Source organism: Scardinius erythrophthalmus (assembly GCF_964197995.2).
Source record: "Scardinius erythrophthalmus genome assembly, chromosome: 9".
In the NCBI taxonomy this organism is placed as follows: Eukaryota; Metazoa; Chordata; class Actinopteri; order Cypriniformes; family Leuciscidae; genus Scardinius; species Scardinius erythrophthalmus.
The window spans coordinates 3865951-3880819 of NC_138229.1; the positions used below are offsets into that span (position 1 = coordinate 3865951).

At 36.0% G+C, this 14869-nt stretch overlaps 1 protein-coding gene across 1 annotated transcript in view; it reads left to right on the forward strand.

The window, feature by feature from the left end:
* piezo2b (piezo-type mechanosensitive ion channel component 2b) overlaps positions 1 to 14869 on the forward strand; it is a gene marked incomplete at both ends in the record, with an annotated part of 108352 nt that overhangs the window by 79070 nt on the left and 14413 nt on the right. The window contains 9 exons of the mRNA XM_081373360.1: positions 2390 to 2493; positions 4531 to 4629; positions 5617 to 5722; positions 5806 to 5874; positions 5955 to 6121; positions 8917 to 9107; positions 10323 to 10496; positions 11554 to 12144; positions 13959 to 14217. Coding sequence (XP_081229486.1) covers positions 2390 to 2493; positions 4531 to 4629; positions 5617 to 5722; positions 5806 to 5874; positions 5955 to 6121; positions 8917 to 9107; positions 10323 to 10496; positions 11554 to 12144; positions 13959 to 14217 — 1760 coding nt within the window. The remainder of the gene's footprint in view (positions 1 to 2389; positions 2494 to 4530; positions 4630 to 5616; positions 5723 to 5805; positions 5875 to 5954; positions 6122 to 8916; positions 9108 to 10322; positions 10497 to 11553; positions 12145 to 13958; positions 14218 to 14869) is intronic.

The window sequence follows — 14869 nt, forward strand, 5'->3', positions numbered from 1 at the left end:
ATGAAACAATATATATATATATATACTAAAAATGCCTAGCAACTAGCTTAGGACATGTTAGCAACATGCTAATTAATGCTAGTAATGTGTTAAATCCAACGACAACCTTCCAGTCTCTCTCTTGAATCCAAAACAGAAGTGACTTAAACTGCAATTCATCGACTGGCCACTAGAGACAGGATCCAAAACAGAGTTAATATGCCGAGATTTACAGGTGGCCACTTGAGTGACAGGTGGATTGCCGCTGCTGTCACTACTAGTCGTTTGTCTGCTGTCTGTTAGCCGTTACATCACCTCAGCTAATCCACCTCTTTGACCATTTTTGGTTATCCGCCCACTTTGGGCTTCAAAAATGCTCTTACGAAACTGACGGGTGACGCCACGGACACTATGTCCATTGTTTTATACAGTCTATGGTTAGAACATGCTAATTCACGGTAGCAAAATGCTAAAAATGTTAACAACATGCTAATTCATGTTAGCAACGTGTTAAAAAAAACATGCTAGCAACATGCTAATTCATGTAAATAACGTGCTAAAACATGTTAATTCATACTAACAATCTGTTAAAACAAATGCTAGTAACATGTTAATTCATGTTAGCAATGTATTGAAATCTGTTGCAAACATGCTAGAAAAATGTAAAATAATGCTAAACTTAGACATAAGCGTAGACATGCTAACAACATAAAACATGCTAGAAAGCTTATAAAACTTTCAGACAAGGCTTTGTCAAGCCAACATGAAAGTTTGTCCCAACTAACTTTACTTTCTAGTTTTAAATTCTAATAATATTTAACATATTTAATTTGTTTTTTTTTTTTACTGTATTTATGATCAAATAATTCATCATTGGTGAGCATAATTCGTAAATATAAAAAAAAAACATCTTACCAACCCCAAACTTTGGCTGAATACAAAAATACAAAGCTGAATGTCCATGGACATCTTGATCACTTTGCCTCAAACAAAGCAAAAACAAATTTAGTCAGCTAAAAAACTTTGGCAAATCATCTTTCATTCATTGTATGTAAAAGAGCTTCGCCTTTTGATTTCCATGGAGAACAAAAATCTGGTGAGCTTTTGAGCGACACAAGTGTTAGTAAGTTTTCATTTTTGGGTGAACAACTAACTTTGTAAAACCAAAAGATATGGTCCCTCTCTTTGTATCCTCTTCAACAAAGAAAGTGCTCAACAGAAAACCATCAAAAAGCAAAAGAAATACCTTCAAACTCATAGTCTTGGTGCTTCTCAGCGTGTGAAATGGGTGAGATGGTATTTACTTTGTCTTCGTTGATGTGCTGATCTCAGTTATCAGCGTGATACTGAAGCACAGGAGATGCGATTTCACTTTAAACCTGCGACAACTTCATTAATGTTAATATTTGTTTAATAGTGATTAGAATGATGATTGTTATTAAAGAAAACGCATTAAGGTGCAATTTTACTGTCATGGTATCGGACGGTAATACCATGGTACATGATTGAATATGGTTGCCATATTCACATACTATGGTATTTACATGCACTCCAATTTACTGCAAACACTACCATAGTATTACTATCATGATCCTGTCCAAAAAGCCATGGTATTACTGTTGTACCATGTTTTTTTTTAAATGAGAGACCCTCTAATCAGTAATCACTATAGAAATAATATCTTTTTTAGAGCTTTATAGGGCCAGTATTTGGTTTTGTCACTTCAATAAAGTTTTGAACTGTTTTCCCAGCATCCTCCCCTGCCCTCCCTCTCCATTGTGGCTCTTCTGTTCAAGGACACAAGGCAGTTTCTCTCTTCCAATTACTGTTTTTCAATGCATCTGTGAAACTGCAGACACAGCTGTGTTTCCGAGGTGTTAGATGACTGACTAAACCCAACTAGAGATATATAACTGTGTAGTCTTTCTTTTCTTTTCTTTTTTTCTCCATTTAATGGCTTAATTTGATTGGTAATTGCTGTTTTATTAAAATGTATAAAATGGGATATGCAAGATTTAATCTTCTACAGTTTTAGTGTTTTTGTTTTGGCGCTGATGTTCTGTTATGCCTGATAAAATAAGTTTGACTGTACGGTTTTCAGATTTAGAGATTCAGGTAAGTTTAATCAAGAGATTTAATGGTATTTGGTATTTAGTGGTATTTAATGGTATCTCAGGTGGTCTGATGAGCAAAACCTGAAAATTGTTTATTGAACAAGTACTTTATTACTGTATACTCCTTATACAGTGTTACCATATATATATATATATATATATATATATATATATATATATATATATATATATATATATATATACATGTGTATATGAATCATCAAAAGCATGTTATTTTCCTGTTTGCTGATTTTATGATTGTTTTGGCTAAACGCTCTCCTCCGTTCCTCTCTCAGTGGTTAGAAGTGGTGATTATTACCTGTTTGAAACTGACAGTGAAGAGGAAGAGGAAGACGACGAGAAAAAAGATGAAGAAGCACCCAAGAGATCAGCCTTTCAGGTGACTGAACCGAATTTACACAACTTTTTGTGTTTCCGAGGTGTTAGATGACTGACTAATCCAACTAGAGATATATAACTTTTTTTTCTTTCTTTTTTTCCCCTCCATTTTATGGATTCATTTGATTGGCAATTGCTGTTTTATTAAAATGCATTATTAAAATGTATTTTTATTAAAATGAAACTTTAATTTCAACCCGGTAAAGTCTGATTTTTGACGTAATAGTCCGAAAAAAATCTAGATTTTTTTGTGACAGTTTATTGAACCGTTAGATAAAATCTAAAAAAAAATCATATGCATTTTCTGAGTATCATATCAGGCTTGTTATGGCTCATATATGATATAGTGAGAACATGGATCTCATACTTGAGGAGAAAAAACACCTCGGTTTTATGAACTGGGCAAAAATATGCAATTTGGTGCAGATGCTGGTATGCTTCTAATGTAAATCAGTGAGATCTTTATAGCAGTATATCATACTACTGATATAAAATGCATATAAATATCAGTCGTCACTCTAGATCTGCTAATAATATGTCTTATTAAGCTGATATTTAAATGCTTAGTTTTATGATCAAAGCTCTGTAGTTTAAAAACATATAATGCAATGCAATACAATGATGATTGAGAGATCAGTAAGTGTTCATTTTGAAATATTATATTACTAACAATATACAATTTATTCTTTCATTTACTTGATAAAATCAGTGCAGATTTCACAGCAGAAAGACACATGAACCATGAGCTAAAGGTGGACGCTTTTACAATTATCCTAAAATATCTTTCACTTGCTAAAAAACAATCAGACGACAGACGGCATGTAGATTGTGTGCAACATGTTTATCAGCAACGTTTCAATCATGTGGATCATTTACAGGCCATAAATTGTGCATATCGAATATGAGACAGTTGGCTTTATAGGGTTGATTTGTTATAGCTCAGAAGACGTAGTCAAGATTAAACAGTGTTCACAAACAACATTTTACTTCAGAGTTTTAAAGGATATTCAGTAAGAAAAAAAGGACTTGAATGAAAGTGGGCAGTCGCAGATGTTTGGCCTAAAATTCCATTTAGAAATAAAAATAAACACAAACCGAGTATATAAAATGAATGAGCTTGGTATAAAATGAATGAGTTTGGTATAAAATGAATGAGTTTAGATCATTTTGATCAGACTTTTGCGAGTTCATATTGAGCTGTCTGACTTTTGATTGCGGGCGTTGGTATCTTCATGAATCTGAGCAGTTTGAGACATTGTTGAGATCTCTTCTGAAACTCTTCAGGAGACACGTGTGAGATTACTGAGGACTTTTTCTCAGGAGAAACATCTTAGAAGCAGGAGAATTCAAAGTCTCCGGTTGATCCATATTAAGGTCCCCCTGAAGAATAATTGTATCCCTTAAATCACCAAAATGACATATTTAAACAAAAAATTCTTTATGCCTTAAAATATCTTGAATGTAACTCGACACCCTTGCCTCATTTAGTATTCACGGTTCTATGAATATGCAAATGAGCCCCGCCTCCACTCACTCACTCACTCAGCTCAGAGATCCACGGTTGACGATCACACGTTGATCTGATTGGTTACAAGGTAGTTTGTGACGTCAGAAACACCAGCGATTTCAAAGCGTGTTTTTGAGACTGTCTTTGGTTCACTGCAGTTTTAAGGAGAAAATACTCAGCAATGTCGTCGACTTATGAATTTACACATGGTTTGTCTTAAAGCACATTAAAAACACCACACAGACATATATACAACATTAAAAGCTGGATTTTTCACCACAGGGGGACTTTAAATTGCAGTTTTAATGATATTTCTGTGATTTTTTTTTTTCTTTCAATCCCCAATCAAATAGCCCAACATCCATCATCTGTACATTATCTCCGCTTAATCAAAATGTTGCGTCGGTTCCTCCATCTTTTTAGTTACAAACCCATGTATTAATTGTTCATCTGTTGTTTTAGTGTTGTAACTGTTTGAAGGGTTTCAGGACACTGATGCTGTGACTTTCTCCTGGTTCTTTCTCCTCTCAGCGAGCGATCAGAAAGTTTGCTTCGGCCCTCCTGGCTTTACCCCGATCAGTCATTAAACTGCCCAAAACTGTTCTGCAGTATTTAATCAGAGCGGCCAAGGTACCACCGCAGGGAACGGCTCATCTGTGTTTATCTGTGTTTGCTGATGGTGTTTTATTGGAAGATTTCCATTCCATGTTGCTCCAACTATGATAGATATATATATTTGTAAATATAATGAGATTGTAAATAATGTGAAATATCCTTCAAAGATGCATGGAATGGAAATGATTTAGAGGTGGTGTTCAATGTGAATGTTGTGTCTTTGGTGTGTTTTTTTGGGGGTTTATTTTTAATAATTTCATTGGTAACACTTTACAATGAGGTCCCATTAGTTCATTTAAATTAGTTGATGAGCAATGCATTTGGTACAGTATTTATGAATAAAATATAATAAATACAACAGTTCATGTGTTAGTTCATGTCAGCTCAGGTCCATTAAATAATATTAACAGATAGAACTTTGATTTGAATAATGTATTAGTAAATGCTGAAATTAACATGCTTAATGTAATAAATGCTTAATTGTTACAAATGGAACCTTATTTTAAAATGTTATCATTTAATGTTGTTGCTAGTAAATTGTGTGATTTGCTCCATTGCATATAAGAAATAGCATTCACACTGAATGTGAAACATTCTGATATTAATGGAGCAAAAAACAGTTTCTGTCTTTGAATTTTCCATTTTCTTGTGCAACCTGGATTCAAACAACTCCATTTAATCTGATAATTAAATGCATACTCATCAATATCAATATCAATATCCATGCAATTCAAAAATTGGAAGTGGCTTTTCAAAGATTTGGAATATTCGGATGGAAAACAGTTGTTTGTATGCAGTGTGTGGATGCGCTTGTCAAATTCAGCCTTTTCAGGGGATAAAATACACATTCATGATCAAAATGAAAAATGCATTGCATTAAAACTTGAATCATGGGTTAAATTTCAACTGGTTTCCTGAAATGGCTGGATATGTTTGTGTGTTTAAGTCCTTGTATTCAAACACGTCATTAATGGATGAATTTCTATTGCTGTTGCTCCGTAGTTTGTGTATCATACCTGGATCACTGACTCTAAAGCAGTCTTGAAGGAAAGAGGCAAAGGGAGGCGTTATTTCTGGAAGCGCAGACACAGAAAAGACAAGAAAGAAGGTACAGCTACTCTTTAACATTTGAAAATTTGTGTCCGTAATTGTAAAGTTGGTCTCAATGGACAAGCAACTTCTTGTGTGTAGTTCATGTGGCGATAGAGGTCGGTGAAGAAGAACGTCAGAGTTCAGAGGAAGAGAAAACTGACGGACCAGGTGTGTTCATGGCACACGTTCGCTTTACAAGTTCATATAAACTTCTGAACAACTTAAACGTAACTTTCCACTTCCTGTAGACAACATCATCAAGAGGGTCTTCAACATCATCAAGTTCACGTGGGTCTTGTTTCTGACCACCGTCGAGAGCATCACCAGGTGGCTGAACTCCGTCTGCAGGGAGTACATCGACATCTCCACCGTCCTGCGCATCGAGCGCTGCATGCTGACCAGAGAAGTCAAAAAGGTTCTCTACTGATGCTTATACATACAGCTAGCTGTGCATTAAACCATTTTTATGCATGACATCGAGGCAAAGAATCGCCCAGTGCAAAGCGAAGCATTCAAATGATTTAATGCACAGCTAGCCATGGATTGTCCCGCTTATACCACGGTCATTTGCCAGCATTAACAAGTTAAAGCTGTTATTGATGTTTGCAGTGCAATATTTGACTGGAAGGGTAAAAATTATGTTTATTTTCATCAGTTACGGCTCGTTAGATCTAGCATTCTGCCCGCTTTAAATCAAACACAGAGATAAAGACCATGGTGTGTATATATATATATATATATATATATATATATATATATATATATATATATATATATACAGTGCTATGCATAAGTTTAGACACCCATACTAAAGTTGACTAAAAAGAGGAATAAAAAATCATCTTTTGGAAATTGAACTTAATGCCTTAATTAAAAAAAAAACAGGAAAAATCCAACCTTTAAGGACACCAATTTTCTTTGTGAATGAAGATTGGCATGGTTTTATTTCAGTTAGCCTAATAGCTAGTTTGATTTGCATTGAGAGATGATCTTATGGAAAGTACCCCATGCCAATCTCTAGGTATGGTGAAGGCTATGTGATGATGTGGGGCTATTTTAATTCCAAAGGCCAAGGGAACTTTATCAGGATGCATAGTATCCTGGATCCATGAAGCAACTGGCCTTTAAAAAATAAAAATCTTCCTGCCTCTATGGGAATTTAACATAGAGGTGTCCAAACTTATGCACCCTGTATTTCAAGGAAGAACATTTATTTATTTATGATACATTATTCATTCACAAAGAAAATTGGTGTCCTTAAAGGTTGGATTTTTCCTATTTTTTTTAATTATGGCATTAAGTTCAATTTCCAAAAGATGATTTTTTATTCCTCTTTTTAGTCAACTTTAGCATGGGTGTCTAAACTTATGCATAGCACTGTATATATATATATGTGTGTGTGTGTGTGTGTGTGTGTGTGTGTGTGTGTGTGTGTGTGTGTGTGTGTACACAACTATATTTGTGAGGACCAGTTTGAGTTTTAGACCATTGGAGTGAGGAAAAAGAGAGTAAAATGAGGACATTTTGACCGGTCCTCACTTTCTGAGAGCCCTTTAAAGGCCTGTTTGAGGGTCAAGACTTGGTTTTAGGGATAAGGTTATAATGAGGTTAAGGGTCGGTTTAGGGTCAGGGTTCGGGTTAGGCACTTAGTTGTGATGGGTAAGGTTAGGGTAAGCGGCTAGAGATTGCATTGTGTCAATGAATGTCCTCATAAAGATAGATGTACAAGAAAGTGTGTGTGTGTGTGTGTGTGTGTGTGTGTGTGTGTGTGTGTGTGTGTGTGTGTGTGTGTGTGTGTGTGTGTGTGTGTGTGTGTGTGTGTGTGTGTGTGTGTGTGTGCTTGTTTATATGATTTATGAGGACACAAATTTGTATAATGACATGGGCATTACACTCGTATTACAACATATACGCTGTTTATGAGGACATTTCCTTGTGGGTATATTTTTTTGCTACCATGAGGAAAACAGTTTAGGGTTAAAAAAAAATGTATACTGTTGGAAAAAAAAATCAGTATGTCTATGGAATATCCCCATAAAACATGAAAGCCCAACATATGTGTATATAAAATTTTTATTTTTTACTTGAAAAATATATTTTTTTATCAGTATACTAAAGTAGCCTGGAAATCCAGACCTAAATCTGAAAGATTAATGGTCTGGCATCGACTAATGAAACTCGTCCAGCTCGAGGGGCGGCACCAAGCATGCGTTTGAAAATCTCACTGCACGCAATTGGATAACACTACGACCAATCACAACAAGCCCCATACGCTTAGCTTCCAGCGGCGCTAACTGGTAGATTAGACTCTTGCCGTATCCGGTCGGCAAAACAGCAAAAACGCCCTTCTTGCAAAGGAACGATTCAAGCCCCGTCTTCTGTTCCTCTTTTAGATAAAAAGCCAAGTCTAACTCGTTCATTGTAGCGGCCAAAGCCGTTTCAAACAACTGGTGTTCATCCAAAGCCATCTTGCAATGTTTACTAATGACTTCGACGTCACAGCGCTGTCGTCTTCTGTTTAGCTCGCCTCTGGCCCGCCTATATCAGATAACCCGATGTGATTGGTGCAGCTCGGATACAAGGGCATATTTAATGAGCATCATTACTCGACGCCAGAGAAAACTCCCTGAGCAAATTCAACTTGTGCTCTCGTGAGAACTCTGGATTTCCAGGGTATTACTAAAGAGGAAAGTGAGGCCAATGGCTGATATTTGGAATTTACTTATAGCAAGATGCACACAATGTGTTAGTACATGTTTGATAGTTAATGCATGAATTAATATTTAAGGGGAAACTAAACCAAACAGGCTCTATAAGAATAAATGAGAAAAATTCTGTCTTTGAATTACACGTGAATAATTTAATATCAATGTACTGTAAAATTTTGTCATCTGTAGTGTCGTCTCAAACATCATCAGATGGCACATTTGCCATTATTTACAGGGATCCTTGTTATTAAATGTAGAAAAATCTCAAAATTGTCAGCCAATATATCGGTCTATCACTATATACTTTATTTTAATATAATTTAATGATGGAAATTGATTGCAGAAAAAGTATATTTAATATAATATTTGTCATTAAAATGCATTGGTAGCTTTTGGAATCTGCACAAGGTGCAACATGTTTTTGAGAATAATCCAAAAACGTAATGAATCAGCCAAGCTGCTATGGGTCTAGAACTGATCCCCTGTGTTCTCTGTCCTGTAGGGAAACGTGCCGTCCCGTGAGAGCATCCATGTGTACTACCAGAAGCAGATGAAACTCAGTGGATCTTGTGAATCTGGACTGGACCGGATCAGTGAGGAGGATTCGGGCTCAATCAGAGCCCGCCGCAGACGGGTCGGACACAGTCTGTATTCCTCCCAGTCTGGATTCGCCTCCAGAGACAGCATCTCCAGGTGCTCATCCTCCACCTTATTATTTTAGGTTGAATCTGCAAGACCCGCCCAATCAGATCAACGACAGTTTCCGATTAGTGGGTGAAGGTTTCTTGTGCTTTTCAGTGTTGCAAAGTCATTTTCCATCCTCTTCATTTCATGAAAGAGAAATTTTATTTTTGGAAAGACTCCAAAAATGAAAAAGGTTTAATTGATGCTTGTTAATCTTTTAAGTCCCCCTGTAGTCAAGCATTTTATCCCTTAATTAAAACACACCTTTGATCACCAAAATGACATATTTGAAAGTTTTTTCCTTGAAAAAATATTCGTCATGCCTTTAAATATCTTGAATGTAACTCGAAACCCTTGCCTCATTTAGTATTCGCGGTTCTATGAATATGCAAATGAGCCCCGCCTCCACTCACTCACTCAGCTCAGAGATCCACTGGTTGACGATCACACGTTGATCTGATTGGTTACAAGGTAGTTTATGACGTCAGAAACACCAGCGATTTCAAAGCGTGTTTTTGAGACTCTTTGGTTCACTGCAGTTTAAAGGAGAAAATACTCAGCAATGGTGTCGACTTATGAATTTGCACATGGTTTGTCTTAAAGCACATTAAAAACACCACATAGACACAAAAACAACATTAAAAGCTGGATTCTCACCACAGGGGGACTTTAAATGTAGGTGAATGTTTGATTATTTTATTTAACTCTTTTCTTTACATTTTACACTCGATCACCCAACAATTTGAGTCCCGCACCGGCCGGGTATATGATCTAATAATCTCAAACTCCTCAGTCTCGTTCGTTAGACAGAGGTGATTGACTAATATCCTAGACGGCTGTACTCTACTTGTTCATTCTAGAATATATTATTTAGTCCCCATAGATATGAACACACTTAATTAAGGTAAGACTATATCTAACCAACTTCACTCTGAGGGTTTGGAGACAAATGGCAGTATGTGTTTGTGTTGTCCATATCTCAGGAGATCAAAGTATTTTAAGTTCTGTTTGTCTTACAAATCACATAACTTAAAAAATGTATAGGATCTATCTCCCCCCAGAGTTTTTGCATTGCGACATTTTCATGACAAGCACAATTTAAGTGTTTTTTTTTTCTCTCAGGAGCAACATCTGAGAACCAGGAGACTTTTTCCCTCATGATTTCTTGTCATCTTTTTCATTGCATTATATTTCCACTCATCTGTCCATCTGTCCATCTATCAGCGCATACACCGAAGCCACCATGCTGTTTTCCCGCCAGTCCACCTTGGACGACTTGGACGACTTGCCTCAGAATATTCCCAAAACCAGTGAACGCGCTCGTCCCAAACTGCGCAAAATGTACGGCTTGGACATGTCCAACTCCTCGGCGGACAGCGGAAGCAGCGCCATGTCCAGGTGCTCATAATGAACAACTCATAATCCTCTTCATCACATTCATCCTCACCCTCCACACTCCTTTTATTTATTTTTATTTTATTTTATTTATTTATTTATTTATTTACAATGTAAACAGGTTTGCCATGCCAATGGAAAACCTGAAAAATAAAGCAAAATAAATGAAAATATTAACTGATATTTTCACATTTCTGTTTTATCTGACTATATATACAAATATTAGGACTGTCAGTGTTAATACATTAATGCATGCGATTGATTAAAAAACTTTAATGCGTTAAAATTGTTAAAAATAATCACTCTTCAATCTGATGGTTAACTTTGCTGGATATGGCAATTGATGACAAAATGAACGTGTTATGAAGATAAATGGTGTATGCTTTATTTCACGTTAAGTGTGCGATTAAAACATTTAATCTATTGACAGTTCTAATATATATATTATATATAATATTATATTATATATTACTAATAAAATTAGTATTATATTAATATATTAATTAGTATAGTATTAATATTGTAAATGTCATCTATTACATTTTTATTCATTTTATTAATACATTTTATTATTTTAAACTAATAGTAATATAAGGATAATTACAAAAATGTTGTTTGTGTATATATATATATATATATATATATATATATCAAAATAATAATTGTATGTACATAATACATTTAAAATTTACATACACATTTTTATTATTGTAGAATAACATTATTTAGGTATTATTTTGTCAAAAATACAGTCAAATAATTGGTTCTACTTATCAGACGTTTTGGAAGTATTGGACATCAAGTAACTTCTAAAAGTTAATGAAATCCTAAAAAAAAAAGCAAGGATATTTCAGTGGTAAATATACATTTTGGGAAGACAAAGTAAATGTTTAAGTTAATCTATTTGTGTATTTTTTCATTAATACAGCACTACAGGAAATGTTGTTACTCAAACCCTATACGTCAAAACGTCTTCTGAAAATGTTCCACAATTCATACGTTGATATGTTTATAGTGATTGTAATATAAAGCTGTTTCCTGTTTGTGTTGTGTTTTCCAGTGAAGCCACTCAGTGCGTTACACTGTTCTCTCGACAAGGCACCAACGACACGATAGACGAGGCTGAGGACGAGCGAGACCAGCTGGAGGACAGGAAGAAAACAGCAGAGCCGGAGCGCCAAGCCAGTGAGGACGAACCTGAGGGAGACGATCAGGAGGAAGTGATGCGGGAAGAGGAAGAGGAAGTCCAATGGGATTTGGTGGATCCAGAGGAAGCAGTGAAAGATGTTCAGGATCCTCAGCTGGAGTGTGATGATCACCGAGAGGAAGAGCAGTGTGTCACTGATGATGAGGAGTGTGAAGACTCAATCCATCAGGATGAAGGTGAATCCTCAGGACCGGAGAACGTGCAAACGGATCTGGTCAGCGGGCAGATTTTCACTCCAGACACAGACGCGCCAAACACCTCAGACGCTGACGTGCCGCCCAGCTACAGCAAAGCCGTGAGCTTCGACCGTCTCTCTGTGAGCGACGAAAGCGACAGCGATAAACGTCTGATGGTGATGACACCGGACAGCAAATCCGATCTGGACGACCCTCTGCTGCCCTCCACGACCACCGATCTGACCGCCAGCGAACTGCTGCTCAACAAGTCAGTCGTTTTGCATGACGGCTTATTTAAATGGGTCTTGTATCAAGAAGTGGCATAAATGTGGTAGAAAATCCCAATACTGATATATCTCACTACATACCAGTGTTATTTTAGTGTATAGTATTTGTAACGTGGGTTGGTTCAGAAACGAGGGAGAGTAGAATCCAAATGCAGTTAAAAGACATTCAACAAAACATAACAAAAGTAAATCCAGACAAGTGGCAAGGCAGGCAAAACTGAACCATGAAGGTCCACACCAGACCAAGAACAGAGGAAAACTGGGGCTTAAATACACAAGATAACAAGGAACAGGTGTGGGTAATGAGTGGCTATAGAGACTAACCAGGGGTGCGTTTCCCAAAAGCATCGTTAGCCAACTATGTTCGCAAGTTCCGTCATTATCGGCAGTTCAACGAGTCGGTGTTTCCCGAAACCATCGTTCTAACGAACATTCGCAAACAGCATCGCAAAGTTGTGTGGTTGGATCTAACCTGTGGTTAGAAGCAGTTTCTAGTTTGCAAGACATGTATGCGGACTTAGTAAATCCTTATCTTGAGCAAAATAAGCAAGATGACATTCAGTGCAACCGGTGTCTTTTATTTAGAATACATACAAATGTAATTTACGACTTTTAGTTTGTCAAGAGATTTAAAGCACCGTTTTTGAAGAGTGCGCATGAGCTCTACTATGTAAGAATGAGCCTATGATTGAATCTGTAAATAAAGCAAAATAACTGAGAAAAATGAGAAATAGTCCTCAGATGCCATGTCAACTAGCTAGTTGATTTCTTCAACGATGCATTGTACTGTCGTAGTTAAGCACGAGTTACGGCATTGTTCGGGAAACGCACCCCAGGGTAACTGTGGAAACAAACAAACAAACAAGGCAGCAATGGAAACGGAGAAAACAGGAAGTAATCACCGGAAGTCAAACAGCAGGAACAATAGGAACAAAAATACACTTCCAAAATAAGATTCCGAAAATTCCATAAGATTCCAAAATGTCCTTAAACACAAGACAGGAGAAAAGAGACAGGAATTGTAACATTATTATAGTTGTATTGATATTTTGAACAAGCTTTTCAGTTTTCATTTTATTTGTAGTTTAATTTTTAGTAAGTTTGCTATGTACTTTTTGTCATATTTATCATTTTTTATTTATTTATATATATTTCCAGAAAGGTGTGTGATTTTATTTTTCTTTGACCTTTTTTTTTCAGCTAGTATATTTAGAACTTAAACTAAATACAATTTTTTGATATGTTGCCTTTGCAACTTACTGAAATTAGTATATGTTTTTATACTATATTTCTTATTATATAGTATAAGAAATATAGTATAAACATAATTATTTTAGTAAGTTGCAAAGGCAACAAGTTGTATGTGTATATAAACATGTACTGTATACTCACACACACATATATATATATATATATATATTTGAGAGAGAGAGAGAGAGAGAGAGAGAGAGTGAAAGAGAGAGAGAGAGATAGTATAGGTAAAGTATATATAAAGTTTAACATAAAAAACATAAAGTTTGTTTTTCTATATATTAGTTAATCTAATATATATATCTTTGATATCCGTAAACTTTATTCTAACACTCAGTATGTCATTTACATATTTATATTTTATTATTCGCTTATTTCAATTAACAATTTTTTTTAAATAGTTTTAGTTTATATGCAACACTGCTGCAGTACATACTCAAGTATGCACTTTCCCCTTTACCAGCACAACTAATACACAGTAGGTATTGTAGGTATAATCGTTGATATGTGATTTAATGTGATCTGTTTTCCCACTGTTATCCAGAATGTTCTACGACGAGGAGCTGGAGAACTCCGAGAGTTTCTATAGATCGCAGCCGCTGGGCCTGCAGCTGTGCTACTCTCTCTATAACCTGCTGGTGGCGCACTCTGAGATGGTCTGTTACCTGGTCATCATCCTCAACCACATGATCTCGGCTTCCATGGCGACACTGGTGCTGCCCATCCTCATCTTCCTGTGGGCGATGCTCTCTGTTCCTCGGCCCAGCAAGCGTTTCTGGATGACGGCCATCGTTTACACAGAGGTCAGGGTTTGTTTTGGGTGAAATGACTTGTGTATTGAATTTTGTGGGCACAGATTCTGTGCAGGCCCACAGAATTTTTTTAATTTGTTTTTTTTTAAATTGATATTCATACACCATATGAAAGCTGAATAAATAAACTTTCCATTGATGTATGGTTTGTTAATTTGAAAATCTGGAATCTGAGGGTGCAAAACAATCGAAACATTGAGAAAATCTCCTTTAAAGTTGTTAATTTATGTTGGCGATTGTGCAGCATTCACTCACAAAAATAAATGTTTTATATATTTACGGTAGGAAATTTACAAAATATCTTCATGGAACATGATCTTTACTTAATATCCTAATGATTTTTGCCATAAAAGAAAAATCTATAATTTTGACCCATACAATGTATTGTTGGCCATTGCCACAAATATACCCGTGCAACATGTGACTAGACGGCACCATAGCATCTGTTGTCGACATATATACATATATGCTGTATAATATCCAACATACACAAGGCAGGGTTCTTATATAATGACCGACTTAAAGTATTATTAACAAACTGTACAATTTTCTCCCGGAGTTCCTCCACCTTGTCACATTCATATAACATATGAACCATAGTTCCTATGTCTTTGTTACACCGCCAGCATAGCGCAGTATCTTT